The sequence below is a fragment of the Sinocyclocheilus anshuiensis genome, unplaced genomic scaffold (genome assembly GCF_001515605.1).
Source record: "Sinocyclocheilus anshuiensis isolate Anshui unplaced genomic scaffold, SAMN03320099.WGS_v1.1 scaffold209, whole genome shotgun sequence".
NCBI classification, from domain to species: Eukaryota; Metazoa; Chordata; class Actinopteri; order Cypriniformes; family Cyprinidae; genus Sinocyclocheilus; species Sinocyclocheilus anshuiensis.
In genome coordinates this window covers 1,938,983-1,958,058 of record NW_015540880.1, presented here as the reverse complement: position 1 = coordinate 1,958,058, position 19,076 = coordinate 1,938,983, and the positions used below count along the sequence as shown (strand labels likewise).

Sequence of the window (19,076 nt, the reverse complement as noted above, 5' to 3'; positions counted from 1 at the left end):
CGCGTTTGGCCAATCAATGTCTACTTACGTCACGATTAGTACCAGTTGTGCTGGTTAGACCCTGCTCTGGAGTAGGAGCTAATTTGGTTCTCGAAAAAGGCAGTCCGGTACTAAAATCGCACCCAGTTCCGGCGGTGCGAAAACGCCAAAAAGTGGGTAGTTCCACAATTAGTTCTGGTTCTATGAAAAGGTTCCCGCGGTGCGAAAGGCCCTATGGACTATAGGCCTATCTAAATGTAGCATAGGCTACATTTTTTTTTCACACATAGGCTACATGACATATGTAATGATTACACAAATAAAAAATAGAATTACTATTGGTATAAAGCCTAGGAGTTGGAATAGAAACGGCGTCAATAATAATTCATAGTTGATTAATAAATAAATAAATAGGCCTATATTTGGTTGTATTAATTTTAATTTTAAAGTTGGTCCTTTATTACATGTGCTGTCTATGAAAATATTACAACATGTTTCTCATTTAGGTTTCATATATAAATTTGTTGGAAATATTTTAATTTAGCCCAACTTGAGAGAACCGGTGATGCATATTTAAGTATACAGTTTTGTGTTTGCTCTCACAAAGGTGATACTTTCTATAACAACTATGTTCAGGTATCATATCTCTCCTTATTTTAGGCGCAAAATCAGCAATTCCACACCATGAGAAACGCGGCGTTTCATCCTACAGAACACCCGTATTTTACATCATCTCCTCGTGTGGAGAGACGTTCTCACCGTTGCTGTTATTCGCGCCCAGCGGGGACCTTCTGACTCAGCAGTTTGTCCCACTGCCTACATTATACAATGTAGCGTTTGACTTATTTTTATTTTTTTTTGTAATGTTTTCTGGGTGAAGACGCATCACATAAAAAAAAAACAAAAAAAACGTTGAACTATCAATTTCTTTTCCTCCCAGAGTTATCCCTAGGGCCTTATAAAAGCAGCTACAGAAATATAACTGAAGTACAATACAAGGGACAATTTCTACTGTAGATGAGTTTAATGTTTTCTTGAAACTGATAGTTAAAGCTGCAGTCCGTAACTATGAGAGGCCGTTCAAGACATTATTCAAACTACTCGCGCAAACACTATCAAACTCTCTCTCATACAACTGCAAGGTCTTTCACACACTATCAAAGCTTTCACACGCACTATCAAACGCTCTCTCATTCACTACTATACCGTCTCGCACACACTACCAATCATTTACACGCACTATCAAACTCTCTCGCCCACACACTATCAAACTCATTCACACGCACTATCAAACTCTATAACGCGTTGACAGCGTGACTTTGAAAATTAATTTAGAATTTTGGCATAAATGAATGACATACAGTGAAATGACTGTCAATGAAAAATGACAGAATAATGACTTAAATTTAAAGGGGTCATATGATGCGATTTCAATTTTTCCTTTCTCTTTGGAGTGTTACAAGCTCTTGGTGCATAAAGAAGATCTGTAAAGTTGCAAAGACTAAAGTCTCAAATCCAAAGAGATATTCTTTATAAAAGTTGAGTCAGGCACGCTTCCTAAAATGGCTCGTTCTAACACGCCCCCACATATCTACGTCACGATATTTTTTTTTTATTTGCATTACGCGGCCCAAATGTTTACGCAAAGAAAGAAGGCGTAACTTTTATTCTCACTGTAGTATTGTTGTTGCCGCCGCCATGTCGTGAAGGCGCTGTGTGTTTCGTTGTGAAAGCGAAACTACTTTGTTTGGCCTTCCAAAAGAGGACAATATCTGCTTCGTCATGCCTAGAGCTGATCCGTGCTGGTCGCTGAGGAAATACAACAACTTTGCGCTGTGGATCACCGGATCGGCTTTCACCGTGGACGAAGCGGAGTCCAGCCCGGGGTCGTCACATGTGGTTGCCGCAAGCCCTCCGGACTCTCCTTCGCTAAATCTGCCGGCCGCGCCGTTCTCAAGCCCGTCGCCTCTGCTCACTCTAGCCCTCCGGCCGTTCCTCACTCTAGCCCCCAGCCTCTGCTCACTCTAGGCCGCCGCCGCTCACTCTAGGCCACCGTGTGTGACGCTGTGTTTCGTTGTGAAAGCGAAACTACTTTGTTTGGCCTTCCAAAAATAGACACGACTAGAAATCAGTGGTTAAATTGTATTTACAACACTGTTCCAGAACACTTCAACCGATGCTGCATTATGTGCGAGACCTGACGAATAAGATCAGAATTAACATATTTATTAATTTGTATTAAATTTAAGTCATTATTCTGTCATTTTTAATTGACAGTCATTTCACTGCATGCCATTCATTTATGCCAAAATTCTTAATTTTCAAAGTCACGCTGTCAACGCATTATAGAGTTTGATAGTGCGTGTGAATGAGTTTGATAGTGTGCTCGAGAGAGTTTGATGATAGTGCGTGTGCGAGAGAGTTTGATAGTGCGTGTGAAAGCTTTGATAGTGTGTGAGAGATGGTATGGTAGTGAATGAGAGAGAGTTTGATAGTGCGTGTGAAAGCTTTGATAGTGTGTGAAAGACCTTATAGTAGTCTATGAGAGAGAGTTTGATAGTGTGTGCACGAGTAAAGTTTGAATAATGTCTTGAAAGGCCTCTCATACGTAACTTTTGGCGCTCTAGCGGTTAATAAACAGAACTGCGTGCGTCTTGCGGAAGAACATTGTAGCCGGAGCTACTTCTCTCTGTTTATGTCTAGGGCAAATCACGCAGGTACTGGGCTACTCCGCAGCGGTACCTACCCGAGCCAGCCTAAATAGTCCGAATATAAACACTTATTATAGGTGTACCGTAGTGATTCAGGACAAGCCAAAAACACGGTTTGGAAAATGGATTCATGGTGTACTCGCTTATTATATAAATTTTGTAAATTTTGAACACAAAACAGTTACCAACTGCAGCTTTAAAGGGGTCATATGATGCGATTTAAAATTTTCCTTTCTCTTTGGAGTGTTACATCAACTTCGCGCTGTGGATCTACAGTATGTGGAAAATAATGTTTTTTTAACCTTAAACCGCATAAACACATTTCATTACACCAAATACAAAAAATAATGTTCTTTTTAGCAGCATCATATGACCCCTTTAATAAAATTAAATCTGTCCTCAATAAAGGGGTAGTTCACCCAAAAATGAAAATTCTGTCATTTTCTCACCCTCAAGCTGTTCCAAACCTGTATGAATTTCTTTCTTCTCCTGAGATTTGAAGAATGTGAGACTTCCATGTAGCGAATATGGGGAGCATCAATTTTGGTTACCCACATTTTTCAAAATACCATATGTGTTCAGCAGAAGAAAGAAATCCATACAGGTTTGGGGTGAGTACTTAATTAAGGGTGAGTAAATGATGAGAGTCAAAACAAGAATGAGAGGGCTTAAAGTAGCTACATATACTTATTACATATAGGCTATGTTTCAACAGAGTTTACAAGCAATCAATAAACTTAGATTAGGCCTACCAGTTAATGGGCTCAACAGATGAACTTTTACCTGAAGAAATTACTATGGCAAAAGTAGGCAGCCTAGCCTACCTTTCAGTTCATCGATAAAACGTAAGTAGCCTACTGTCGTTATTCGCTTTATTACAGATTGAAACAACACAAAACGTTTAGTGCTGTGTTTAAAACGTCTTCAAAATAGTTGACGGGTAGCAAACTTTGCTAGGGGCGCCGAAAATTGGGTTGCGCTCGAAAACCTCACCAGATTTCGGGCAGATAATAACTATTCTAAACATATATGACATCATTTTTCCACGTTGTCCAATATGCTGCGTATACATAAATGAGCTGTCGTTATTTGTTAAACGCGAAATGTTATCCCTTGTAAAACGCGTTTTCTTTAGCATGCCATTTTGTATCTGGTTAATTCTCGCAGAGTTGTGCTCCGAGACAAAAACGCTTTCTTAGCTCGCACTTTTGGTAGCGTGACATTGAGCCAAAGACGACAAACCAAATCGTTAAACATGTTAATTCTTCAGTACATTCGCAAAAGGGTGTGATAAGCTGGATGAGAAACCCTCGGAATTATCCCTCATTTCGCCCCGGGCTTTTGGCTGCCGAATCTGACTGGACCTGCGGGCTGCTCACCGGGCGGATTGGACCAGGTGCCCCGAGGCGCGCTCTGTCCAAATCCCTCAGGGACACGAACCAGTACAACTCTTACCCTGCAGCTCTGCTTTGACTGTGGATTATAGGAGAAACACTGGTATCTCCGTAAACACTCAGACACATGCATACGCAGAGAAAGGCCAGACGCTCTCAGCCCGGGGCAACAAGATATGGAGCCCGTGCTATTTAGATTGATGCAGGCCACTTTGATTTAAAACTCTCACCCAGCACTTTTTATGTGTGATAAGGAGAAACAATTGAACACTGTGTGGTTCTTAAAGGAAACACTGTCATTAAAGGTCAAGAGGAGGTCTTGAATATATAATGTTGAAACAATATCAAGCCTTAGAGCACAAGAATTGTCATCTATTGTTATATAACGCGTCAGTCTGAGTTGTTTTTATACACTGGCTGGAAATGTGATCAAGTGAACATGTGCTGTTGTTACCCTAAGGAACAATTTCGACCTGATCTGACTCCTAAAATTATATTATTTTTTTATAGTATAGTCATTGCTTTAGTCACAATATAATAAACAATATATTTGATTTTATTAAAATAATTTAGATGTTATCACATGAAGTGCATTTTTAGGTGAAAAATATTTTAAATGTATTACTCCTCAAAACTAAGCATTTCACAAAAAGACACAGTGCGCATTTATTGTTAAATATAATTTATTTCAATACCACACAAAACATTTATATGACACTTTATAATTATTTTAACATATCAGGTTGGAGGAGTTCGGAAACATCAGTAACCATGTGGACACAGTTCAAGGTGATGTTTTGGAGGACTTTTAACCACATTTATGATAGTGAGAAAAGTTTGTCATCATGGAACATTAGGGCAAAATAGTTCAGAGACCCAGGAGGTACTTTGATTCAAAAATGAGATGCACAAAGATGCAAAGATTACTTTTCACATGATAATAGTCATCAGCTGGTCTCATGACTTTTCTCAGTTTGTTTCTGTTATTGGGCAGCAGTGGCAGCACCCATGCGCAGAAGCTCTTTCCTATGTGTAAGAATGACGTCGAAACTGGACTGGAGGCGGTTTTGCTGCTCCTGGACACGATTTTGTAAGGTGCGAACCCACCGGATAAGGGCCAGGCGACGATACATGGTCAGCTGGACCTGATGCTTCTCCATCTCCTGTGCCTTAAACCTCTCCCGGTCCTGTAGCGTCCAAACAGCCTCCATAAGGTCCGGCAGCTCAGAACAGGGGTCGATATCGGAGTCGGACGAGCGGTCTTCAACTGCATCAGTGCCCTCCAGGCTCTCTCGACGCCGCTCTGCCTTCTTATCCACATGGTTTTGGTTTTTCATGGTGTCCGCAGTCGCATTCCCATTGTCTGCTGTTGGACGTTCATGGCAGATTTGATCCCAGATGGAATTGTGGGCCTCTGGCCCAATGTCACCACTCTCTGTGCTGAGTGGGGAAGAGCTTTCGGACCTGTAGCTGAATTCAAACTCTTCATCACTGTCAGCCCAGTCTATCACTGCATCCTCCTCTTCGTCATCATCCAGTAGGTCCTCCACTTTCTCACTCTCTCCCAATGCCTTCTCCTTTTCATCATTCGTCACTCTCCTCATCTCTTCATCAAACTTGCCTTCCTCTGCGCCATCTGGAGGCACTCTGCCGCCCATATCGTCTCCACTTTCAATCTCAGGAAGAGGCTCCAAAGGGCTCCAGCATGGCAGACGAGACAAGGGGGAGAGGGGTCCAGGTCCATAGTGGTTGGCAGAAAGAGGCAGATCACGGACCAAAGCTCTTGGACGCACCTGGTTGCGATTTTCATCTCCTGTCATGGAGTCATCATCCTGCCCCAGGAAGTTAAAGTTACCATCTTTCTCACATCTCTTTTGACTGTTGGTATGAATGCGCAGAGTTAACTGTGGTCCAATCAGAGCTCGACTTCCAAGGACAGGGTTCATGGCCCGATCTTGCTGAAGCATTTTCAGTTTTGTTTGAGATTCACTCGCTCTTTGAAAAGGGCAGATAAAAAAAAATAAATAAAAAAAAAAGAGTTAGTGGTTTGACAGAAGGATGCAAAAGCAAAGTAATACAATATATTGTTATATTTTGGCTGCAAATATAGTTTCAGACAAAACAGAAAAGTGCTGAAAGGCCACTAACACACTAAATAATATCTGTGGCTAAAATCCCTCGATAATAATGGTTAAAACAATACATAAAATATTCAGTGGTGCAATTCCACGGCATGTTCTCTATTTCGGTGACATGAAATATTCAGATGTCCTCTCACAGATATAGCCACGTAATAACTTCGGGGCCTGTCAATCACTCGGCGTGACAGGGGCTGCGCGGCCATGTGGTGCTGAAGAACAGCAACCAGAGATTCAGGGTTGTGCGCCTCAGGCGCAAGTAATAAAATGATTGAGGACATAAAATCTGCAAGTAGTTCAATTCCGCCCCAAGAACAGGAACGAAAAATTTGTGCTAACCTGAACGGCTCGGTGCATTTCGATATATTTAAAATTCCTGCTGTAATTTACTCGACGATTTATGCGATTCGATTGGAATAGCTCGAAGCACCACGTTAAAATAAATATATAAGATGCATGAACGAAATCAATGAACATTAAACCACTAATCAAACGCATTTGTTGGAGCTCGATGCTCGACTAGCTGCCTAACGAGCACAAACGTTATCAAAATACATGTTATCGCGGATTTAGATAATCAGCAAAAACAAATCAATAACAGCCAATCGCAAAAGCCAAGAAAAAACACAGATTAATAGAATCCAGGTAAATAGAGGTTGGATTACGTAAGAGCGGCGTTACACAAGTCTCACCCCATCTCTCGGCTTCGCTCGCTCGCTCGGCCGGGAACGCGGCAAAAAACAGCCGCGCACATCCACAGAGAGCCTATAAACCTCGCTCCAATTTTATTTAGGCGTTACATAAATGTCTGATTGACAATAACATTTGAGAATCAATTATTAGAGGGCATTGTCTTACGGGTTGTTGTCCGTTTTTCGTCCGCGAATAAGATACAGTGTCCTCCCTGTTTTCCCCTCCTCCGACCGACCCTCTCCAGCGATGTTAATCTGATTCCTCCTCTCTCTCGCTCTCCCTCCCATCCGCTCTCTTTTCCCGTGTACTGCAACGGACCACTGGGCTATGACTCACTTCCTAAACTGGGAAGGGACCACATAGCTGGAAACCGGTGAAATTAGTGTGGGAAAACAAATTCAAGCAAAGTTTGACTCTAAAATGAACAAGGGAGGGGGGCTCTGAATTAAGGCTTGAACCCCCCAAGAGAGGTCAAAACAAACAATGAAGGGTCTTAAAGTATAAATATAACAAAATATAAAGTTTATATCTATATATAAATACATATTACTATATATAGGTTTCAACAACAGTGTGCTAAATGAGCAAAAGTCGCGTTCACCTGATGAGGTTTCTATAGTAACAGCAAGTTGCTGCTCGAGCGCTTTTCATTACTGTCAATTCGGGCAGTACATAAAATATACCTACTGTCATTATCATTTTATTATAGAGTAACACAAATATATCACAAGAACCTTTATTGTTTTACTTGAAAGGACGGGCGCCAAACGTCAGATTGCAGGAAAACGAAAAACCTTAAGAGTCCTAAAAAGTCTAAAATACCCTCAACGTCATCAGACAAGAGTTAAGGACGACTATTTTACAACCAGGTTAACATCCCTTAATGGAGCTGCAGTTTTGTTGCTGTAGGTCTATGGTGGCTTATCATGAGGCACTATGTGACTGTGTTTTTGTGCTTGTACATCAGACAGACTCAGTAAGTACATTCCCTCCCTATCCCATGACAAGCCATTGCTGGCGAAGAAAATAACTCTTCTCTCCCCCCTCTGTCCAACAACACCCCCATTCAAGTGTTACACCTTCAGGCTGTCTCTAGTCTCCCCCCCACCTCCATCTCTCAATAATAGCCTTAACACATGAAAAATACATCAAATAAAAAGTCTGCCTGCGGCTTCGTCACATGGAAAATCATCTACATCAAGCAAACAATCTGGGGAAGGAACAGGAATGAAGATGAGAGCAAGAGACAAGAGATGCTTGAAGTTGCTTCGCAAAATGAGCTTTAACACTTGCTGTATCAATTCAAAAACATGTCACCTGTAAAACACTACGGGTTAGAAGCAAGTTTATGCCACAAAAAAAAAAAAAGAAAAAAAGCTGGATTGTGTCCCGCACATACATGATAACTTGCAGTAAAAGCGTGCCATAGCCAGCAAACTGAAGCACTTGTTTGGATACGAGCAGCCTGCAGTTATGACCCATTTCCCGCAGTTCAGTTGCATGTCTCTTGTCCGGGCAGTTTGAGAAGTGACAGAGCCCAGAGGGACTCACCCCTGACACTGCCGTCAAAAGCCACCACTCAGATCCAGTATGGCAGCTACTGCACATTCAACTAGTTGCCCAGAAGCTAGCTAGCTCCCTCTCCCCCCTCCCCCTCCACACACACACACACACACACACACACACACACACAGCTCTGATGTCAGGACGATTGAGCCGCAAGCTCTGATGAGAGGCGCTGGAAGTGGAGCACAGGCCCTGCAGGGGACGGCACACACACACACACTCACACACTCACACACTCACACACACACACGTCTTGGCAGGCAACATGGAATTAGTTTTCTAGCTTGACAAGGTCAGTTATCTTCAAAAGAGCATTTCTTTTAGGGATCATTGGTTAAAACAAAATGTGTGATGCGGAGACTCAACATATTGCTGGAACCCAACTCGCATGTTACAAATGAACCCAGAATTATCCAGTGGCTGCTGAGAGCTGATCTCAGTATTCTCTTGACAATATAGTCACAATTCAGTGGCTGTGTTCACCCTGGAGTTGATCTATAAAAAAAAAACAAAAAAAAAACACAACTCCAGCTCCAAACTCAGAAAAAGCAGATTAAAAGCACTTACAAAATGAGTTAAACATACAAAAAGCAGGAGCTCTTACGTCAAACCACTGAGACCAAAACATGTCTGGTTAAACTCAAGTTAACTCCGTTTTTGCAGGTTAGATAGAAGAAATTCATAGCCTGAGGGAGCCTGTGCTAAGAGCTCAAGGGTTGACCTTTCAAGCATGACTCTTGGTCGCAAAACTGCAAACGATATTTTAAAATACATTTTAATACACAATTTTATAAAAAAAATAAAATTACATCACTTAAAAGGAGAAATCACAATATTTACATGATACAAATAGTCTAAAAAGACAAACTTTCAACATCATAACATTTAGTTTGGACAATGGGACAAATATAGTTATGTATTAATTGTAAGTAATACTGGGAAGTTTGGAAGCAACTTCAGTTTTCCAGATAGCTGAAAATACTTCGTGGTGGTCCTGTAGGTTTGAGGGAGTTCCCGAGACATGGCCGCTTGGCAGCAGGGCTAAAAGAGTCCATCTGTCCTCTTTTCTTAACCTGAAAAGTTAATTTACTCATTTTTACTCATACTTTAGAAGAGGTCATATTTAAAAAGCTCATAATACATCATTATACAATAAAACATTCATCCTGAGTGTTGAAGTAATAAGACACCTTACTTGACTTGTAGTCTTTGTCTTAACAATCATTCTAAGACTACAGCGCCATCCGGTGGTAGAACTATTAACTACATTCACGAATCATGCTAAACTGTTAGCAGGTCTTTTGGTTTTACTCCCTTTCCACAAATTTTATTCTAACTCCAAAGTAAAATGTGACCCTAGACCACAAAACCAGTCATAAGTGTCAATTTTTCGAAATTGAGATTTATACATCGTCTGAAAGCTGAATAAATGAGCTTTCCATTGATGTATGGTTTGACAATATTTGGCCCGAGAAACAACTATTTGAAAATCTGGAATCTGAGGGTGCTAAAAAAAATCTAAATATTGAGAAAATCGCCTTTAAAAGTTGTCCAAATGAAGTTCTTAGCAATGCACATTACTAATAAAAAAATAAGTTTTAAAGGGGTCCTATTATGCTTTTTCACTTTTTTAATTTTAGTCAGTGTCAGCATTACAAATCTCAAAGTCCACTCCAAAGGGAGATATTTAGTTTTTTTTTTTTAAATCCCTTTTCAAGAACTACAACGAACGGCTCGTTTGGACTACAGCGTTTGAAACATGCAGAGCGGGGGTACGCGAGGACTGGAATTGAGAACCGCTGGTCTAGAACAATTCTTACAAATATAACACGACGTAACGTTAGCTGGGCGCCGCCGGTGTGCCTACACTCATAGAAAATAATGTATTTGAATTTTAAAGACGTGGCGTGACGCTGCGCTTCTCGTCCGGTGCGCGACCGCCTGAAACGCTGTTTTTTTCACCTCCGTGACCAAACGTTTTTGTTTGGGCTTCTGAAAGCAGATGATGTCAGGAGACAGTTGTTGGAATTTATTTTTTAACTCTGTCCCTGAGCATTATAACCCCAATTTGCTATTGTGTGCGCTGCACATTTTACTGAGGACAGCTTCCACAACATGAGGGAGTACCGGATTCGCCCAAAAAGCTTTTGTTGAAAGACGGAGCAAGGGGCGTGGCAGTACTGAAACACTGTCTAAGCTGTTCGCCAATCACAACGTTATGCTCAAACAGCAACATTACAGACTAACTAAAGTTGAAAAAGTGAAAAAGCATAATAGGACCCCTTTAATATATTTACAGTAGGAAATTTACAAAATATCTTCATGGAACATGATCTTTACTTAATATCCTAATGATAAAAGAAAAATCAATAATTTTGACCCATACAATGTATTTTTGGCTATTGCTACAAATATACCCCAGCGACTTAAGACTGGTTTTGTGGTCCTGGGTCACAAATATCTTTGTAAAAATGTAAATAACATGAAAAACAAAGTACCTGTTTTCTGGGTCCCTCTGATGCAGGTGTCTCTTTTTCCGGTGACAGGGTTTGGAAAAGAAAACCTCGTGTGTTACGAGGGGCCAAAGGGTTACTGTCAGAGATGCTGGCTAACTTTTGCAACATTGCTCGGGGTTGACTGAGTAATGAGCCTCTCTTGACCTGGAGATAAATTACAAGTCAATAGATTACAAATCTGTGACAGTTTTACCTCTTAAAAGCAATTTAAACAAGCTGACAGTGGCATTGCTGTAAAAAACAAACAAACAAAAAAACAGGAAGTAGAGAACAACATGGAGTGTGCAGTGGGTACTGACCACGGTGGGCTGAAATGGCTTTCGGAACTGGTTGGCTTTGAGAGCCGCCTTCTCTTGCAGAGGAACAGCTGAAGGGTCTGTAAACAGTTGAAAAACACTTCAGTAACTTTGTAGCTGACAGTTGTTTATCCAGTAGAAAATGTCCATCATGAGGCAAACAAATAATCAACCAGCACTAGTCTTAAATACTGTCAGAAAATCTCAGTGCATGTGGGTACCTCTCTTTTGAAGGGTCTTAGCAGTGAGCTTCTTGGCTAGCTTCATAAATTGACTATCCTCTTCTTCAATCTTTTCCTCATCATCTGCATCCTCTCCCTTTTTGGCCTGAGCTTCAGTCTACAGAACAGAATTGGAGTCAGACACATGCACACAAGCATGCACACATAACATCAACTTCTTTCTTACACACACCTGTTCTCTCATCCACTGTTCCCTCTCTAGCCGCTCTTTACGTCTTTGCAGCTCCAGTTGATCGATTTCTTCATCTTCCTCTTCCTCGTCTCCATCAGGACCCATTCCACCAAACTCAAAAATATCATCTGGTCAAAACAGTAACAGAAAAAAAACATCTTCTCCAGTTAGCTGCTACAAGCACTGTCAGATTTAATCAGGGTTCCCACTCATTTTCAGTGATTATTTTCCAGGACTTCAAGGACTTTTTCAGGACATTTTTAATTGAATTACAGCTTAAAACGAGGATCATGCCCTAAAGTAATATATTCCTCTCCAAAAGTCTTTAAAAACATAGTTTATGGCAATGACTTAACTATAAAATCAGCTCTTTAATATGAGCTCTTAATTATATATTACAACAAATGATTTTCAGAACCAAATTCAGTACCATAGGAAAAGAAAAACATTGAAAGTATATTTTAACTATCTGAAAATAAAAAATAAGTTCACTATTAATGCTAATAGTGATATTAAAGAAAAAATATTTTAAAATATTGGTGTGTATCCTTCAAATATTTTTCAATTATTCAAGTATTGTCTTAAAAGGGTTAAGTGAAGATTCTGACTAACTTAAACACCTCTGATTGCATATCACTGGTCACGGAAAGTGATATAAATCTGCACGGAAGCGTTTGAAAGCAGCTGCCTATCAGCGAGTACTGAATTGAGTCTGTACTTGGTACTACCAGTGCTGCAGAACGCCTGGTATTGTTACATTTTAAAAATTTCAGTATCGACTTGGTAAGAAAGTACTAACAGCATACTTTTGACAATAATCAAAATTATTAGTTTAATTTTAATTTAATTGACCACTGGATAGAACGTTGGGAAACACATCAGTGTTCACACTGTCAAAAGTCAATAGTGATGCACCAATGCACTTGATTTTTTATGGCTGAATCGGATTAAAAAAAAAACATTTTTTACAAGCAAATTCCAATTAGTTCATATTTTATAATATTTTATAAAGCAAGAGATAAGATGAAAATATGAGTACATGAACAAGATGTTTTTTGCTCTATTTACAGGCCAAACTCTTTGTAGCAATTTAAAATTAGAGGCAACCACTGCATTTTAATCACGATCCAAACAAAGATGCTGCATACATGAGCAGTTTCTGATTTAAATTGGATGTCATTTTAAAACCAGAAGCACAAACAGAACGGTCTGACTTTACACCCTGATGAAGGCTTGTTAGCTGCTATGCATCGGTGCACTTGAGAGTTGTTTTTTTTTAATGTAAAGCCATGTGAATAAAGGTTTTTTATTTTTTCCACTACATTTTCAAGTGCTTTGGCTTATGAGTTTTTTGGTCTGACTTTAGCTTTGTGAAATTATGCTAGGTAAAACATCTGGATGAAACAAAAACAGCAGACGGGCTGAACGAGACGCAAATTCATTCTCTGACAGCAGGTGGCCCTTATGGAAAAGCAGTAATACAGCGTTTAGTTTAGTTTAGTTTTATTTAAAGTTTGACATGACAGGATATGATGGTTTCCTCAATAGTTTCCTATCATCCACCCAGCTGTAGAAGAGTAGGCCGCATACCAGAATCCATCCAAAATCTCCCAGGAATAAATCCATCCACATGTCCTAACTCCCAATATAGCAATATAATCATACAAATAAATGATCTATCCGTGCATTTCTAAACTATATTAAGTTAAAATTGTTTAAAAAGCTAAAAAGACCCGACTGCCAAACAGCTAAACTTTCATGCGGCTGCCCTTAAAAGCGCCACCTAGAGCGGATAAGTTTCCCTGGTTACCACTGTAAACAAAGCAGCCCTGCTTCTAGAAATACTACTTTCGTATGCATAATACAGAGGCAAGATGAAAAGAAAATACCATCTAAACTTTTCTGAAGACAGTCAGTTCCCCTCAGAGATACATAACCCCCCCACACCCCCAACTCAATATTAAGGATTTTCTTCCAATATTTCGAGCATTGTGCACAAGTGAGCTGCTCTGCCTGCTACAGTATTTTCCCCTCTTTGCGTTTGTCTTCAGCGTCTCTGGCCTTTATGAAGGTCCCGTTTACAGGCTTTGTAATAGTTCCACACAAATTACATGTTGGAAAATGCTTGCAATACAGTTTGTGTGCAAGTCGGCTGAAATTAACCAAAAGAGCCGTTTGGAGCAAAAACAGGCCGGTTCTTTATGGCCGTTCGAACATTTTCTACTAAACATTAATTATTTTGGGCCAGTGGTAAACTGTTCGTTCTTTGCTAAAGGAAAACACAATAAAATTTTTTTAAATAATAATTTTCTAGGACAACTACAAGATTTTCCAGGACATTTGACATTTTCTCTAATTTTCCAGGACCCTGTAAAATGATGCCCATCACACTCTCAAGTGCTTTTCAACATCAGCATACTGAGGGGTGGGATCCAGATCACAAGATGAACTCACCAATGTTTTTCCAGCGGAAACGACGAGCTCGTCCAGGTCCATCAGAATGCAGATCTCCATCAGCAAGGTAACGCTCCTGATAAAGCCGCAGTTTTTGCTTATCATCATCCATGATTTGCTTCCTGTTGGGAGAACATTATGAGCCTCATGTTCCTAGTGAAAGACCATGACAGTCTATAAAAGAAGTGGTTATTTCTAAAAGCAATCAGGTTTAAGGCATTTATCACACTGGAATTATGGAATTGACTGATCACATGGCATAACAGAAGTACCCAGCTTAGCTTTGATAAATAGGTTGGCTCCCCCATGTGGCACATTGATGTTACAACAATTTTTAGCAGCAGACAAGCCCACATGTGCAATGAACTGTAAAATGCAAAGCTACCAAACAAGCATTTCAGCTGCTTTTGCAACTGGGGTACTCGCTGTTCCACCACCTACTAAAAGTGCAACTCAATGTAAGTGGAGGATTAAGATAACATTTCTTACATGTGAATCTTGTTAACTTGGTCCATCAATTCCTCATCTGATGGCAACTCTTCCTGTATCTCCTCCTCCTCATATTCATCACCACCATAATCATCCTCATCCTCATCGCCCACATCACTGCCAGACAACTCTGCCTCGGATTCCACAAACTCTGCTAAACGGCTGTTGGGACACAAATATCATGTAGAGATATGAATATACACGCATAAAATGATTGTCATATAAGATAAAATATATTCATTAGCAGTAATTCCCAACCTCTGCCACACTAAAATGCTTTTAAACAACTTACATTGTTCAGAAATATCTCTGAAAAACTAAAATAGACATACATTTTCTTTTTGCTAGTGCGTCGTCCAAAGACCGCTTCCCGTTCCTCTTCCTCTTCATTCTCAGTTTCCCCTTCTTCAGCATCTGATTTATCCTCATTTTCGTCCTTAAATTAAAAACAAATTGTTTACAGCACTAAGCACTTAAAGAGTAGTAACAAATACAAGCAAACATTAACATTCACAGCTGCATTTCTGTGCCACCATGCAATATTGCATAAAAAAAGACCCAGTTTTTAATTAACACACTCCTCCATTTTATGGACAAACAGGTAGTCCCACCCAAAACTCACACTACTGGTTGAACCAATGTTTACACATTAGGCAAAGTAACAAATCTTCTATCTGTCGAGTACCTTGTCACTAAGGCTGTCTACATCTGACAGGAGCCGGAACTCACAGTCACTTTCCTCCTCTTCCTCTTGTTCCTCAGTTATGTTCTTGTTCCTGTGGGGACAGTTGGAGGGTATAAAGCATATAGTATTTGGAGCAACAAAATACAAACTATAATTTTCAAGGATATGCAATTAATCTATGTACACTGATCGTGTATGAGCACCTGTTCGTTTCAGATGGCTTTTCAAAGGCAGGACTTGAGACTGATGGCAGCGACGAAGCAGCTAAAAAGAGGTTAAAAATAGTTTGTTACCTACAAAACTTAAGTTCAATATGTATCATAATCATGTATCATTAACCCTCAGTATAAACAAAACAAGACTTACACGGGATTCCTGTGAACTTGCCAGAACAGAGAGCCAGCAGCTGGTCCATGTCTGTCTCGGAGCTGCCTCGACTCTCCCCTCTTTGCTCTTCTGGCTCCAAGGTCTTCTTGTTCTCCTTGGGCTTGACGACTGGTTCTTCAGGCTGTGTGGCAAAAGCTCCAGAGCACAAGCCCAGGAGCTCATCCTCTGCTGCAGGCTGAGAAGCCCCTGGCTGGGTCTTCCCTGATCCAAAGCCCCCTGAGCAGAGCCCTAGGAGCTCACCCATGTTAGCGTCCATGGCGTTTTCATCCAGACTGTCTAGTATAAGCTGCCGTTTGTGGGAACGGCTAGGCACGCTACGAGGACCGACGTTTAAGAAGCCATCGGCATCCAGTAGCTGGGAGTGGGTGTCCTCCTCCAGTGAGAAACGACCCTGAGAATCCCCAGCCGGAGGGAAGGCGGACTCACTCGGGGACGAGGGAGCATAAAGGTCTTGAGAATCCTCCACAGGGAGGGAGAGGGAGGGTTCGGACATCTTACCTGAGCTCTGAAAAAGGAGAAGATTAATCATAAATATTTAGTGTCTGTTAAATTAGTAATTCACTAATATGGCAAATCATTGTCATTTACAACTCTAATTCAACTGACCACTGTCACCTTATGTGTATTTAAGATTTAGGAGACTTAAATACGTTGAAAGGTACAGTCACATTAGTGACATTTTGGTGAACTCACAGCTTTTTGTTGGATGTTCTTTTTACCCCTAAGCGAAGAATGACAAAGAACTTTGCCGTGATTATATCAGGGCCTTAAGTGTGACCACACCTTAATAATGACTTTCATATAACATGTGGTTATACAAATATTCACAATCAACCAAAAGACATTAAAAGATCGTATAAAGCCACACTAGGCTTAACAGTCAAGCAAGAGACCTTCACCTTTGAAGCAGAGCCGAGGAAGCTGGATCTGAAGAGGTAGGGAGATGGAGAGCGGAACGCACTGTTGGACAGGCCTCTGCCTGCAGCTCTATTGACTGGCTGGTATGATGGGATCATTGAGCCCATCAGCTCAAAGCTACTGTTATGACTGCTGTCCTTAGCCAATGAAAGGGTGTCATCCTCCTCTGTGAAAAGAACCAAACTTCAGTCTGATTTCACATATATTTGATATTAATGATACTAAAAGCGTGACCTTTTGTCAGAGCAAGATATAATAACTTATTGTTTTAAATAAGAAACTGTAAAATATAGAGTGTTTAAAGGGGTCATATGATGCAATTTCAATTTTTCCTTTCACTCTTTGGAGTGTTACAAGCTGTTGGTGCATAAAAAAGATCTGGCCTACTTTGTCGATCATCTTGGTACTTTTCTGGACCTTGAACGTGGTAGTTACCTTGCTGTCTATGGGAGGGTCAAATAGCCCTCAGATTGAATCAAAAATATCTTAAATTGTGTTCCGAAGATGAACGATGGTCTTGTGGGTTTGGAACAACACAAGGGTGAGTAATTAATGACAGAATTTTCATTTTTGGGTGAACTTACCCTTTAAAAAATATTTTCAATACACAAATATCAACAAATATGAAGGAAGGAATTTTATTTCACTATTTACAGGGTATCTGCAGAATTTTTTTAAATAAATTTAAGGCAATTTATGACCCATTTTAAGAGCTGCACAAGTAAAATGAACACAGTATGAGTGGGCTTGGACAATGTCTATGTTAACATACAGTATTGAGCCATAAAACTACATGATTTACAGTTCAGATACAGGTTTTCACAAAAACTAAAATCTTATACAACCTTTAGACCATTTTTATGAAAAGGGATAAATCAAGCATATCAATTGTCAATTTAAAACGTATAAATATTACTGTCTTAATTGTTAGCCATGGAATAAAACACACAGTCACATGTGAACGGACAGAACCGATTCAAGCAGTAGCCATGTGATCCAAACATGATGGGAATAAAGGAGGAATTCTTCTTACTGAACAACAGTCCAACAGGGTCTTCAGCCACACCAGAGATCTAACTTACTGATGATCATGCTGTGTGTTGCTATAGGACAAATTTCTTTTTGTACACTTCTTCTGTATAAAGGCTGAGGTTTCATTCAAGATGTTATGCTGCCTAAAAGTAAAGGTAAAAGCAGGTAATCTACATGCAACATCTTAAATATGAACTTAAGATGCATGAAATCAAAATTGGCTCTATGGACTTTGTTAGCACTCAAATGACTAGTCTTGTGATGAATGAATAATCCATGCAAGTAAACCCAGAGAAAAAAAAAGTGTTCTTCAGTCAGTCAAATTCTGAAAATGTGCTTCCTCTCTGTTTGACGATGCCAGTCTGACGGCTTGAGCAGAGCATCCTAAACCCTCCCGCTAGAGATGGTGTGGAGGTGTGCAAAAATCAAGCCCAGCCTTCTAGTCAATATCGTGTTTCACTCAGAAATTCATCACAGAAACTCGGTTGCACCTTCTGGTTCAAGCAAACTTTAATTATCACCAAATGACAATTTTGGAGGGAAAAAAACAAGCTGGTCATGCAATTAATGTTTAAAAATGTAAAACTAATAAATGTATTCAATGTATTGTATCTGTATAATGCTTTATTTGTATCTCTGTATCTCATTTCTTGTCAAATATGTACAAGACGGATCATTTGGGTATTAAACAAATCAATCTGTTTACAGATCTAGCCAACTATCTGTCCATCCATCTATCTCTATGTGCCCAATCCATGAATCTGTCCGTCCCTCTATCTATCCATACTTCTATCCGTCTGTCTATCTATCTATTAATCTATCCGTCCCTCATCCGTATTTCCATCCAATGGTAAGTGATCGATTCTCTACAGCAGGGGTGTCCGGTTCCTGGATGCTGTTTGTTTGTTTGTTTTTATTTTACATTCAAAGTGAATGTGGACAGATGTCATAGAGCTCCTAAAAATAACTTTATTTTATTTTAGCATTTTATTTTTTTATTTTAGCATTTATTTTATTTTGTTATTTTATTGTATTATGAATATGGACAGATATCATAAAGCTCCAAAAACAACAAAAGAGAACCTTATTTTATTTTATTATTTTATTTTATTGTGCAAAGTAAAAAAAAAAAAAAAAAAAAAAAGCCCTTTTTTTTTTTTTTTTTTTAAATATAGAAAATCAGATAGGAGTTTAAATGTCAATCAAAACCATTTTCAATACACAAATAAACAAATATGAAAGAAGGAATTTTATTTCATTATTTACAGGGTATCTGCAGAATTTTTTAAAATAAATTTAAGGCAATTTATGACCCGTTTTAAGAGCTGCAGAAGTAAAATGAACACAGTATGAGTGGGGTTGGACAATGTCTATGGTAACATACAGTATTGAGCCATACAATTA

At 39.7% G+C, this 19,076-nt stretch overlaps 2 protein-coding genes across 3 annotated transcripts; both read right to left on the bottom strand.

Moving 5' to 3' along the window:
* Window positions 1–4,790: 4,790 nt before the first annotated feature.
* LOC107688374 (uncharacterized) lies at window positions 4,791–7,275 on the bottom strand. 2 transcript variants are annotated; one of them, XM_016486031.1, is made up of 2 exons: window positions 7,081–7,275; window positions 4,791–6,079 (listed from the first exon to the last, which is right to left on the bottom strand). In XM_016486031.1, exons 1-2 carry the CDS (start codon window positions 7,200–7,202, stop codon window positions 5,068–5,070), a joined length of 1,134 nt encoding a protein of 377 aa, XP_016341517.1. In that variant the 5' UTR covers window positions 7,203–7,275; the 3' UTR covers window positions 4,791–5,067. The 2 variants fall into 2 exon arrangements, with proteins under 2 accessions (XP_016341517.1, XP_016341519.1); XM_016486033.1 differs by lacking the exon at window positions 7,081–7,275 and adding an exon at window positions 6,915–7,055.
* A 2,001-nt stretch (window positions 7,276–9,276) lies between these two features.
* Window positions 9,277–17,732, bottom strand: LOC107688395 (claspin-like). Its single transcript, XM_016486050.1, has 13 exons — window positions 17,723–17,732; window positions 16,622–16,806; window positions 15,702–16,227; window positions 15,539–15,599; window positions 15,336–15,426; window positions 14,983–15,086; window positions 14,651–14,812; window positions 14,162–14,283; window positions 11,708–11,835; window positions 11,515–11,632; window positions 11,297–11,373; window positions 10,980–11,141; window positions 9,277–9,554 (listed from the first exon to the last, which is right to left on the bottom strand). Exons 1-13 carry the CDS (start codon window positions 17,730–17,732, stop codon window positions 9,438–9,440), a joined length of 1,863 nt encoding a protein of 620 aa, XP_016341536.1. The 3' UTR covers window positions 9,277–9,437.
* Between the last annotated feature and the right edge of the window lie 1,344 nt (window positions 17,733–19,076).